Below are 12,538 nucleotides of genomic sequence, written 5' to 3'. Positions count from 1 at the left end.
ACAAGAGAGAGAGAAATTTATTTACAGAAAGGCAGAGAGGTCGGCCTGAGCTATAACTTGCTCTGGCCTGCTACTCTACTCTGGGGAAAAGGGACGGGGAGGGAAAGGGCTGATGAATGATGATGGTATAAGGAAGAGATGCGTATATACAAATTCACAGAGTTGTGGTATCTCTAAAGGCGTGCGTCCAGCCCAGTGGCTTGGAGAAAAGCTACAGCGGCTCTTGTGACCAGGGCTGCGCTGGTTGCATTAGGCCAAGGACCTAAAAGAAACTCGTCCGAAAGCGGTCTCTCATGGATGTTTGCTATGGAAGAGACAAGTTGCTGTCGTTCTTGCGCGTACGCGGGACACACGCAAAATATATGTTCAAGTGTTTCTGGCACCTCACAAGAAGCCTGCGCCCAAACAGTCTTTTCACCTATACACAATTAAAGTCGCACATATGTCGGTATGTGCCCACAACAGAGCGTTGGCCAACAGACGCGGCAGCGAATATGAGAGATATGACATGGTTTTGTTTCCGACGCTAACAAATGACTTTTATTTGAAAACATCTTTGTTATTTAGAGGGTTACTTTTCGCTCTCGACTGTTCCGCCTCCGCCGGAAGTTTGGGGGTGGGGTGGGGGGGTTTCCCACGGTGGGGTTTCTGCACTAAGTTTACGCCCTTCGGGCTTGTTCCACAACGATAATCGTCGTCTGCCTTGCTTGCGTTTCAACTCTGCGCTCGCTGTTTTCCTTTCGAGAATACCATGTCACGCTGATAACACACATGCCGTTCGTGACTTGGAAGTGCCGGGTTTGCAGCGTTAAACTAAATGCGGGCAAGACAGATGACGATTATTGTTGTGGGACAAGCCCCAAGGAGTGCAAACTTCTTTTAAGAGTGCAGGCGGTAGAGGAATGATGCAGCAGTTAAAAGCCAAATTGGACTGTCGACACGAGCGTTTTCTTATGCAGCGTTTCACCCGTTGGGGGTGTATCTTGTCCCACAACAATAATTGCCATCTGCCATGGTGCTGTGTTAACACTTTTTTTTCTCTGGGCGAAATTAGATTTAAAGTTACATTACGAGAATAAACGGCCGCGGAAGTGACAATTCCGCTTCCTTATAGCCTGTGGAGACAACCTATGCTAGCGGAGCTAGGGGCCTCTTCGATTTGTCGTCCCGGACTGCCGGGAACGCCCCGACACTCTGCATACGTACTGCTGCTGGCTGGCCGAAAGCACCACCTCGGGCAATTGGTTATATTAATTCTATGCCTCGGGCAGTCCAGGGCTGTCGAGGACGGATAACCGAAGAGGTCCACTGCTGCCAGCGCGCTCTCAAACGACCACCTAGATATACGCCAATTAGAGTGCAGAAATGTATTTTCAGGGCTGATGTAGAATAAATGCCGTGAAAAGACAAAATTACGTGTTAGAATGGTTAGCCTTCAAGGCAAGTTCTTTTGGATGGCAAGGAAGTGATGGCCCGTTCCAACTTGAACGAGTGTCATGAGGCGTTCCTATAAGTCTAAAAAAATTGTCAGGGTCTAAAAAAAAAGTGGATCAGTTGCAAGAGTGCCTCGGCGCATATATATAATGTTCCTCTCGGGAAATAGTACCTCAATGTGATTTTAAAGCGAAACTTCCTCTGCCTCCCTTTCCGTGGTTTGGTGTGTCGTCGTGTATGTCTGGACGAGTTACAATGTGCGGATCCCGGAGGCAACGCAATATTCAAGTGAGCCTATCTCGAAGACTTGCGTAATCAAAGGGGCCCAAGGGGGGGGGGGGCAATATCGACACCAATGCGCGAACCGTCCTTGCAAAGGTTTTACTTTGCTTTGTAAACCCGCGTCATGTCCTTTCTCTCTCTCCCCACTTTCCCCCGTCACTACTGACCGTGGTTTTGGGGAGGTATTCTGCAAGAGTCCGTCTAGTGGACATGTCCATTTCGTCTGCTGTAGAAGTTCTGATTGGTTGGGCTGGGCTACGCATCCACGGCGGCGGGGCACAGCCGATGAGCACTTCAGCAGCAGACGAAACGGACACGTCCACTAGGTGGACTCTGTCAGCAGACTGCCCAGTAGACACCCAGCGAATACACTTCGTCCGTAGGACGTCCGAATCATGTCCAGATTTCCATGCACCGTTTTCGGAGACAAACAGGGCGCCCGCCCGGCGTCGCTTTGGATATCCCATAACACGGACGTGCCAAGCATATCGCACATGAATCTGTTTCGGATAACGTGCAACGGATCACACATCGACTTTTATCGGCGTACACATGACTATTTGTTCACCAATTCAGGCTGCTTTCCCTCGTAACGGAATTGTTCTCTCGCATGTTCGAATTACAATCTGAAGCTATCGTGTCTGGAGTTTGTGTGTACGTCGTACTTTACGAATTTTCTGACCCAATTTGCTTTCACAACTTCAGTGTACAATTCCGCACACGTGGGTGAGTAACGTGTGCTCGTTATCTGCTCTTTGCATCTGTCGGACAGCGTATGCTGCGACAGCAACATACATTTATAGCAAACGCTGTGCAAAAGACACTGCTACATGTCCGCTAAGTGTACGCAGCATGTCCCCGTGATGTCCCTCGTGGACATGCAAGGGATGTCCGCAGGACACGAAAAGTGCACGACCAAACGATCATGTGACCGAGATCCGCACGACATCACTGTTTCCGCTAAGCAGTTACTGCGGTCAGCAGTAATTTTCCTGCCCTTTATGTAATTACCTAAACAAATTACTAGTACTACTACTCTAGGGCTTACGGCGTTAAAAGCGGATAGGTACACTGGAGTTCCTGCAACGAAAGACGCACCTACGTGGCTGGTCAGATACTGGTGCTATCGCATTAGTTACTCAGCTGTGAAAGTTTAAATTTGTCTCGTTCTCTAGGTTTAGCGTGGGGCGCCTTGACAAGAGAGCAAACGGGAGGTATCGCAACCGCGGAGATGAAAAGTACGAATTTCAGTTGCGACGTTACAATGAGACACTGAAGAAACTATTGCGTAGCGCCTCTGTTATACATCACAATTTGTGTTAATTTTGTGATATATATATATAAGCATTGTGTTTATTTTTCAGTACATACATCCGTACTAAGTGGCGTAGCTTTTTTTTTTTGTTTTTTGTACAGCTACGCCATAGGTATTTGAGAATTTCTCAAACATTTGCGTTTTCCCGCTCGGATCGTGACTGCAGTATACTGAAACGAGCAGCTGTTCTCGTTCCGCCGTTTGCGAACATGCCACCTGAGGGTATTGCAGTTTCACACTTCAGCTAAATGAAAACGCTGCAATACGATTGCACTCAGGCGATTTCATATTTCGCGGGCTTTTAACTGAAAACTCCTAAAAAAATCGCCACGAAGCATATACGTTGCCACAAGACATAGTATCGGTCGTTCATGAACCCCCCTTCTCGGGCTTCTAGCTAAAAAGTAAGAAATTGCCACGAAACGCACTTCGCCCTAAAGTGCGTATTAAATATTTTACATAATTAGTCTTAATTAGCGAATGAAGCGGAATACAAGACCTACAAGGCGCTCCACATGACTGCAAACCATATGCAGTCAGTTTCTTTCAGCTGCAGCTAACCACTTTTTGATATTTTAATGCTTCGTTCAAGTGACGTGAAAAACCCTGTATACTTCACCTCGCAAGGCGTTTGCGGCACTGCAGGACTCCTTCAAACAACAGGGCATGAGCACATTCGACCGGGATCACCTATGGTTAAGCGCAAAATACAAAGGTCGACAATAAGAAAATGTGTGGGGAAGGTGACGAGCGGCTGTGTAAATAAGGCTCATTGCCCCCCCTCCAGCCACGTGCGCTCGCGCCACGTCGTCTGTTCATCTGCACAGTAATAAGACGTGCACACACACACACATGCTCTTCCATGTAACGCCGTAACACTTTGGTAGCAAATTAAATCTTGGTTTCACTTCGTTAACCTTCGATTTAGAGCTGTGTTGCTGGCTTCAGGTTAGCGTGCACAAGCTAGCGTCAACCCATCCTCTGCCACAAGCCTAAACTTCCGCCTTCGCTACAAATACAGGTCGTCGATCCGCATGCGTTACTTCCGCGCGAGATTGCAACGGCTGTCCGGAAGGCAGAAGCGCGGGAGTAGCCCGCACTTGTTAAAAAGGATGACACTTTTTTTTTCGGCAAGTATGACATTTTATCTGCACGGGCACTCCTTACATTCCACAACTACGCTTGAACACGGGAGTGCCGGGCGCATAGTACTACTACTCTTTACACCTGCGCAACATAAAAAAAAAAAAACGGGGGGAAATGCGTAACGGTGCCTTCAATTTGAGAGAAGTCGCGGTCTACGCTTCGGGCGTCAGCCCACGCTATCGTAAAACATGCACCCAGCATTACTGAACAGCCGAAGTACCTCTCAAGCGCGCATACGGGAAATTGGCGAATGCTACCGCAACCCGGGCGCTCAGACTGTCCACGGCGGGGATAAATACGAGCCGCTCGTCAAATGGAGTAGGCAGCCATATTCCCACGCGAATATGAAGCACCCGACCACACATCGAAGGTTACACGCGGGTTACGACGAGCGGTCGAAGGCGGCAACGGCTTCCAACCCAGCTTGGACGAGCCACTCGAAGCAGCGCTATATGGCCCTGCCAGTCGACACAGCGATGGCAAAGGCGGCGGTTGCGAAGTACAGCCAACTCACGGTCGGACGCGGCACCGGGTAGGCAAGGGCAGACGGGCTCTGCACTGCGGTCAACACACACACGACACAGGCTGGCGTGAACGGCTTTTATTAACGCACACTCGGACGACGACCGTCCGCTCCTGCGGGAAACGGGCGGGCAGACCTGCAAGAGAAGGCACGTGCAACACATACCAGAGCACCACCACCACCACCTTAGCGGACAAGTCCTGCGGGCCTGTCCACTCGCTGCGAGCCGTCGGCCAGAACCTGTGAGGGGGAAAGAGAGACCCCGCCCAGCGCCAAACCAGGCTCTGGTTCAACAAGGAAAGGGCTGCGCCCTCTCGCAGGCGGTGCGCGATTCACACACTCCGGCCGGTGCGCGCACGAGCCCGACAACAGAGCCAGCTACCCAACCATAGGGGAGTCCGTCTCGGCCGGTGACCGAAGCTGCAACCACCCGCTCCTGGGGCCACATGCAACGACACTTGTGCTAACGGCACGACCCCACCCCCGCTTTTTTTTTTTTCTCTCGTAGCCGAGTAACAGGCCCTGCAATGCCCACAGCCCACTCAACAATATCCCGAAGAGAAATACGACACGCCACTTCATAACACAAGGTGCACGCCTGCGACACACCGCATCCTTTATTCACAGTCAGTATGAAAGAAACAGCTCTACTTGGACAGTGATGAAAAGAAATGTCTGCTACTCACATGACGAGGGGGTGTTTCTCAAAGGAAAAAAAAAAAAAAATGGCATGTACACACTTTTCAATGACATCAATGAGGCTTTGCTTTTTTTGTGTGATGAGAGGGAAAGCAGGAAGGAGAAAAAAAAAAGCTTCACAGGAGTGAGATGTGTGCGCGCTACTGTCGCGAGAGCCTCTTGCTGCAGAGCACGGCGGCGGCGGAACACGCACAAAGTCCGGCTAGCCACGACGCGACCTCCGCCAGTCCGTGAAGCGCGTCCGGAGAAGACGGCCCCCGAGTCCGCTCGTGCAGAGACGCGCGCGCGCGCTCTCCGATTAGAACGCGGGGGTACGCGACGCGCTGGGGTACGCCGTCCGCTCGGTCGAATAACTGGAGAAGAGAGAGGGCACGCAGCCGCGCGTTAGCCGGGCGCACAGAGGCAACCCGGGCACCGGGAAGATAGGAAAAAAAAAAACACAGCAATGCCAGCAGTCCGGAGCGAGCCACACCTCCTGCTTTCTCAATGCATGCACTTGAACAGTGGCCCGCACACCCACCTACCAACAACCCCTTCTCCAGTCGCAGCAACATGCATCACGCCCGACTTATGGGTAGGACTGAACCGCCACCAACTGCTAACGAAATGTTCAACACTCGGTTCCGTGCACAAGGTTTCGTGGGGGCAACTCACCTGTAGCCGTTGCCATAGCTCTGGCTTGGACCATCCTGAGAGCCATAGTAGCTGCTTCTGAAAGCAAAGCCACCCACATCAGCTGCAATGGAACTCTACTCACATTATGTGCAACTGCTACTGCTGCAGGATTTTGAAGCTTAAGATTCCTGCCTTGTCAACTCGGTACGATTATTCTGTGTGCAACACACAAATACCTGGCTAATCTAAGAACTGCCCTTTCATTTCAAAGCTTCACTCGAAAGCAGCATGGCCAAGGCACTCTCCTGGCTCTGCTCGTAGCTATGTCACCGACAACCATAAAGCTTGCACAGTGGAATCGCAGCCCGAGTGCATTGAATTTATTTGCTAAGCAGTTTACGTCGCGCTCTCGCTATTCATGCCACTTGGCTACTGCGATTAACCTGGCTCATTACGTACGAAGTTTAGCTGGAATTCCCACATGTGACCAAAATTGAAACGTATCACGTTGCTGTTCACACAAAGAGTCTGCACTATATCCTCAAAGCTTGCGAAACTATCCGCAAAATGCCGGACATGTCTTGGACAGAGTGCATGCAGTCTACTAATTGTGCAGAAAAGCAAACACTTGCACTCGGCAACAGAGTTAATGGACCAACACATGTGAACACCAAGAAACTGACATTTTATTTAACTGTTTTCGAACACCACCACTTGTAGCACGAAACAATGTGTTCGTCAGAAATGAGAAACTTCGCAGGTTAAGGCCAATGGCGAAGCTTTCATTTCTGAGAAACCTGCATGGGTTTGTGCACTACAGGCCAGTGGATGACTATCCTTTTCATGACGCCATGGAATGTCAGGTCTTCACAGCAGTCACTACTCGAATATGTCAATGCTGGTGGATATTTGGAGCTTACGTCCAGATTAACCATGCATATTGAGGGGCACAAATCAGGTGACAGTGGTGCGCGTCAGTGGTTGAATATCAAGATCAAGCCTATTGATGCACGGAGGCCACCGCAGTCCACGAAGCTTAGCAGAATGTCAAGCTAGTCAGTTCACACCGAAAGCAATAACCATACTACTAACAAGACAGTATGAGTGGGTTGAACATTATGAATCGTCTTGCACAGCATTAGCCTTTTCTTTGTCCATTCTGTTATGGCTACAGTTTTTGCTTTATAGACATTCGTGTGCCTCGAAGGCAAAAAAGATGCTCACCCAAAGTCATCATATGGTCGGCGGTAGTAGTAGAAGTCGTCACGAGCGGCTGACGGGGGCGGTGGCGGAGCAGCCCGGCGCTCATACGGATCAGGATAGGGTCGCATGCGGTCGCCATAGCCGGGCGCAGCCCCAAAGCCCCTGTCACTGTAGGCCCCACCCCGGTCCAGGAACCGGTCGGGGCCACCAGAGCCGTAGCCCAGCCGCTCGGGGCCTCCAACACCAGGGTAGCGCGCCAATGGGCCACCACCAGGGGGCATCATGGGCATCGCGGAGCCAAAGCGCGCGTTCCTGCAATTAGTGCGCCCATCTTACTCCAAACTAGTGACATCCATTTGGCAAGCACAAAACTAAACAGGCGCCACTGCAGTAGCACTGGGATGCCATTGCGGGCAATCACTTCTGTGAGGCACCGGACATGCCTGCCAGAAATGCTGTTCAACTACATAAACTGTGCCAAGCTCATTATCTCCATACAGTAGAATGCAATTAGCCACACACTCCGATGTATATGGTGCAGTCATAGTCAAACAATTGCGCAAGAATATTGCAACGCGTCGAACTTCACAAACTGTTACATCTGTGCTCTCACAGAAGGGGAAAAGATAATTTGCTAAATGCTAGAGAAGCTGCTGCCAACCAACACATCGGCCCTTTTGGCAGTAATTTGCTTCAGAAGAGTCACTATATGGCACCACCAATAGTGCGGCATATGTCTCTGGTGTTTACCAGTATTCTGTAGCACACCAGCAGTCTAAGACAGTCATGTTCTAGCTAACTAAAGTTGACTTTGCAAGTGCTGTTAGCAAATTGCTGTCAAAGCTCTGCTGTAAACATAGAAAGTGGCTTTCAAAAGAAAAAAAGTAAAAATTATGCCCAAGGAGGTTCTTACAACTACTTAGAATATGGTGTGGTGCTACCAGTGCTGCTCCATGCATGCAATCCCAGCAAGAGGGCACTGGCATCCTTCTCAGACAGCTGCCTTCGGCATGACAACCAGTGTATGGTTTCTGCAGGTGTATGGTGGTGGTGCAGGTGAACAGCACCACCGCCATGTTGCTCAATTTGAGAAAAGTGGCGCTCTTAGCACACTTATGTTTCAATTGCATTTGTTTTTACAAATGAGAAGCCTAACTACAAGACTTGTTTACAGAGAACCAGAACTTGGAGACCATGCCACAGTGAAGACAAAGCTTAACCTTTAATTTTCATAGATTCACACACAGGTGCCACATGTCCCCCTAGGCGTGCTATAAGAAACTTTGCTAAACGCCATTTCCAAGACAATGCATATACAAAATGGCTCTGCACAACTGGGCATGAAATGTCAGTCAATGCATCAGCAGGCACAGCCCCAAGACGCAGTTGCAATGAGACAGCACTTACGGGTTTCGTGGGCATTCCTTGGACCAGTGACCCTGGCGGCCACAACGGTAGCACTGACCACGACCACCCATGCCTGGTTTTGGTCGCACCTTACTGTGGGAAGCCTGCAAAAAGCAGCCAAGGTAGAAATGTCAAGCCACACTGAAGCAAAATCCACAGCAACTGATACTCCAGCTTTTTAAAACACGCATAGTTGAATCTAAGAATGAAAGAAAACACTGGGTCTGACAACCTGCACATTTACAAGCAGTTTCCTTTTGAGAACGAGCCTGCAGCAACTTGAGCCTCACCTCGACAGTGATCTTGCCACCCATGAACTCGGAATTGTGCAGTGCATCGATGGCCACCTTGGACTCTTCCTCGGAGTTCATGTGCACGAAGGCATAGTTCTTGACAATGTCGCACTCCTCCACCTTGCCATACTTCGCGAACAGGGCCTCGAGAGAAGCCACATCGCACCCCTCGGGCAGGCTGCCCACGTACAGCTTCGGCTGAAAAAAAGGCACAATGGAATGGTCTAGTGAAGCATCAAGCACATGTAGAAATCCAAACAAGCAAATAAAGCAAACTGTAGAATAACATTAGCAGTCATCTAGGAATCACAAAAAAGCAATTGGGAATACTCTGAAAAGGTATTCTAGATGAAACAAGTGTCAAAGCAAAAAAGATGTGTTTCTTGAAAGCTTGTGCAAGAAAAAAAAATTGAATGCATAAGTGAACAGGTGCATTCAGTTCACAAGAAAATGAAGCGATTAAAGAATCAAATAAGGAAGTAAATTTACTAGAGGCAAATCTGGTGTCAATTCATTCAGGGACCACAGGAATGGCGCATACAAGAGTTTCTACAATTTGGCTAAGTTTCTCTGAGAAATCAAACTACAGCTACATTTCTTTACAGCAGTGGCGTGTTTTATGTTCAATGTTCCTAGAAGGCACAAGTTTACAAAAATTCGTGTATTCAATGAACTATACCAGCGACCGGGCACAGAATAGCCTCCATTCATTCCAGTACAAGACTATGGGTACACTCCACATTTTTCAGGCCACTCCAACAGGCTGACGGTGCAAGCGCTAAACAGATACTGCAAATCTGAATGGCTTGATTGGATTCAGGGTTGCAAACAAAAACTGGGCGCAAGACAAGGGATGAAGAAATGAAGTGCTGCGCACTTGTCTTTTCGTCCATTACCTTTGCGCCAAGTTTTGCAACCATGAAGGCTAAACCCCATTAGCGCGATTTTGTGCGCGACAGCGACGAGCGACGGGTTCGCGCGACGGATCAGGCCGTCGCTTGAACAGATCGCTAGGTCTTGTCGCGCGATCGCTCGGTTTTGCAAATCTAGAATTCGTCGCTCGTCGCCCGGAAGTGCTATGAGCGACTAGCCAATAGCGCAAAGCCGGAACTGGATGTACGTAACTCCAGTACTTCCGATTGTCGCACGGAACGAGCAAACGATTGAATTTTTATAGGTGCAAGGATAAGAACCTACTGCAAGATTTTCAGAAATATTTTATGTTGCTTTTTACAGTAAAATACATCAACTTAAGTTAATAAAGCACGCGTCACGCTAGTTTCGGCGCCTATATTGCTGCCCTCATACCGGCAACACTGGGGAGACGTCGCTCGAAGTCATCGCTCGCATGGGGTGCAACTTGTAGGCGACGAGCGAACGCGACAGCCATCTCCATCGCGTCGCCTGTCGCTGTCGCGTGCAAGATCGCTTGCATGGGGTTTATACTTGAAGCACCACAAAGCACGAACGGATCGTGGACCCAATTAGGCGGATCGATAACGGCCGCCCCATTTCCGACATGCAACGTAAGCACGGCCGGCGTGGCCTGAAAGGCCCGGACCAGCGATGTTGCAATGCCAGGAGGCGCCCTCACATTTGGCGGGCACGTGCAACAGGAAAGGAAGCCAATAGCATAAATCGCACGAGCTTTCGGCAGAGCCGTTTGGACGTAAACGGCTTTTACTCAAGCGAATCGTTTCAGCGCGAGTAGGAAATGAGCCTTGCGGAAGACCCGGGAGCAAGTTTATCGACGCGCCGCTAACACCGCTTCCGTAATATTCGGCGTACTTCCGGGGACCCGAAAATTTCGGAATTCGAATTAAAAACCTTGAGTAGGCGAAGTCAGCTAAACAGAAAATTTTTACGGCATCTGCATAGTAATGGGTCGGTTTCAAGGGTTAATCCGAACACAGAAAAACACCATTTAAACCGCCCTTAAAAAAAAAAAGTAATATAAGATTCCGTGGCGACCACGACTGTCGGTAGAACAGGCAAAGAAACGATGCTTACCATTGCGTCAGTTGTTGCGCGAACCTGCAATAAAAGTGAAAGCACAATACGTTAGTCCTGAACAGCTGTCGCCGAAGAAGCGCACAGGCCTACTTGCCACGAGTTACGTTTAATGATTACGTTGCACTCAAACTTGAACTGAAGTGCGAGAAACAGTATGATACGCTCGATGCCCAATAAATACAATGCAAGAACAAAGCTCACTCGGCGGCAACTCGGCGCTTGCGACCTAAATGCGCAATTTCAGCGCAACCTCAAGATAGAAATCGATATGTGCGCCGCAACAAGAATGTGCGGGCCGTGCGGAACAATGACGCTCGCCACTCCAAGATGGTGGACAAGCTTTCTCCACATCGCGGACGACGCACGCACGCTTTGAGAAAGTACCGTTAGCGGACACCACCAACACGGCTATCAAATAGCAGGGCTCAAGCCAAAACAGCACATACGTCCAGCAGTTATCAAATTTAGGGTGAGCTTTAGTGAGCTACCACGTCGGCATACTCCGCCGAACAAAGGCGGAACGACGCGCCATTTTGCCGGCGCAGTTATTACGTTGTATTTGAATGATAACCAACCAATACGCAATTCGGTGAACCGCTACGTCTAGAACAAAATAAATGGTGCTTATTACTCACAGAAAACCGTCCTTACAAACTGCTTTTAGCAGTTATATCGTATAAATGCCGACGGGCGACACACCAAATGCGTCCGCTTCCGACTCGCAGCACAGCCTACGGTCTGATCACGTGACGGCGCCGACTACAGCGCCGACAATCGGTGGTGGCGCGCCGATTACATGACTACGCGTTTATTTTTTATTTTCCCATACATGTTCTACTCACCGCCCATGTGTTTTCTTTCATATTCTGCCGTCAATTTTTTGTAGCGCACGTGATCGACGTAATCTCTAAAGCAGATCCTAGATTGTACTTGAGATATTTGTTGAAGTGCGAAATACGGGTACCATCGCTACTCTCCTCGGGCTCGCTCACGCTTTTTCTTTTCTCCTTCTTTTCTTTCAGAATTGCACAATCGTTACCAAAAACCCTGTAAAATGCGATACAATACGCTAGCCACCATAATTGTGCCATATTTACGTAAGCATGGCGTATACCTCTGTCACAACAACGTCAGGGAAACGTCGCCACATGCGGCAGTGAAGCCAATGAAGCCTCATGTTTCTTTCCACGCATTTTTCATGCCCTGCCCATGAGGCATGTCTGCGCCTACGCTTACAGAGACATAGTTCTTTGATTTAACTGCTTCACGTGTTATCCAGGCAAAAATATTACATTTACGGCTGGCTTACAAGTGTTCAAACTTGAAAAGGTCACCACATCGAGTGTTTCACTTTCGGTTTTGCTTTCGCAACATGCGATTCTGCTTTTTCTTATTCTTCGAAGAATTTGCAGCAAGAAATAGTCAGAGAAAAAATAAATAAGAGCGCGCAGCTCTGCATTGTACAGGAACCGCCGTAATATGAAAAACGCGTCCGTTACGTCACGCAACGCTAGCCGTCTTTGTAATTTCGTACGACCTTCTCCCAATCACAGCGGCCCAATCCCGCAGCCCACTACGAGCAAGCGCGACGGCTATTGGCTGATGGTC

The 12,538-nt window shown here is 49.2% G+C and overlaps 1 protein-coding gene across 5 annotated transcripts; it reads right to left on the bottom strand.

The window, feature by feature from the left end:
• Positions 1-4,726: 4,726 nt before the first annotated feature.
• On the bottom strand, positions 4,727-11,716 carry LOC142588209 (uncharacterized). Of its 5 annotated transcripts, none has more exons than XM_075699743.1 (7): positions 11,566-11,716; positions 10,928-10,951; positions 8,915-9,115; positions 8,625-8,728; positions 7,239-7,529; positions 6,054-6,110; positions 4,727-4,940 (listed from the first exon to the last, which is right to left on the bottom strand). In XM_075699743.1, the coding sequence occupies exons 2-7, from the start codon at positions 10,928-10,930 to the stop codon at positions 4,742-4,744; spliced, it is 855 nt and encodes a 284-aa protein (XP_075555858.1). In that variant the 5' UTR covers positions 10,931-10,951; positions 11,566-11,716; the 3' UTR covers positions 4,727-4,741. The 5 variants fall into 5 exon arrangements, with proteins under 5 accessions (XP_075555858.1, XP_075555860.1, XP_075555859.1 ...); XM_075699745.1 differs by having other exon boundaries at positions 6,054-6,107; XM_075699744.1 differs by lacking the exon at positions 11,566-11,716 and adding an exon at positions 11,132-11,150.
• Positions 11,717-12,538: the final 822 nt, after the last annotated feature.

Source organism: Dermacentor variabilis, chromosome 7 (genome assembly GCF_050947875.1).
Source record: "Dermacentor variabilis isolate Ectoservices chromosome 7, ASM5094787v1, whole genome shotgun sequence".
In the NCBI taxonomy this organism is placed as follows: domain Eukaryota; kingdom Metazoa; phylum Arthropoda; class Arachnida; order Ixodida; family Ixodidae; genus Dermacentor; species Dermacentor variabilis.
The sequence above is the reverse complement of the archived record's forward strand: the minus strand, read 5'-3'. Positions and strand labels throughout refer to the sequence as shown.

What these genes read in the sequence shown, in the direction of transcription:
- LOC142588209 (XM_075699743.1), bottom strand. An exon ending in GTGGCAAGATCACTGTCGAG is followed by an intron (nt 8,729 to 8,914) that starts GTGAGGCTCAAG and finishes TGCTTTTTGCAG; the next exon opens with GCTTCCCACAGTAAGGTGCG. An exon ending in CGACCATATGATGACTTTGG is followed by an intron (nt 6,111 to 7,238) that starts GTGAGCATCTTT and finishes CTTTGCTTTCAG; the next exon opens with AAGCAGCTACTATGGCTCTC.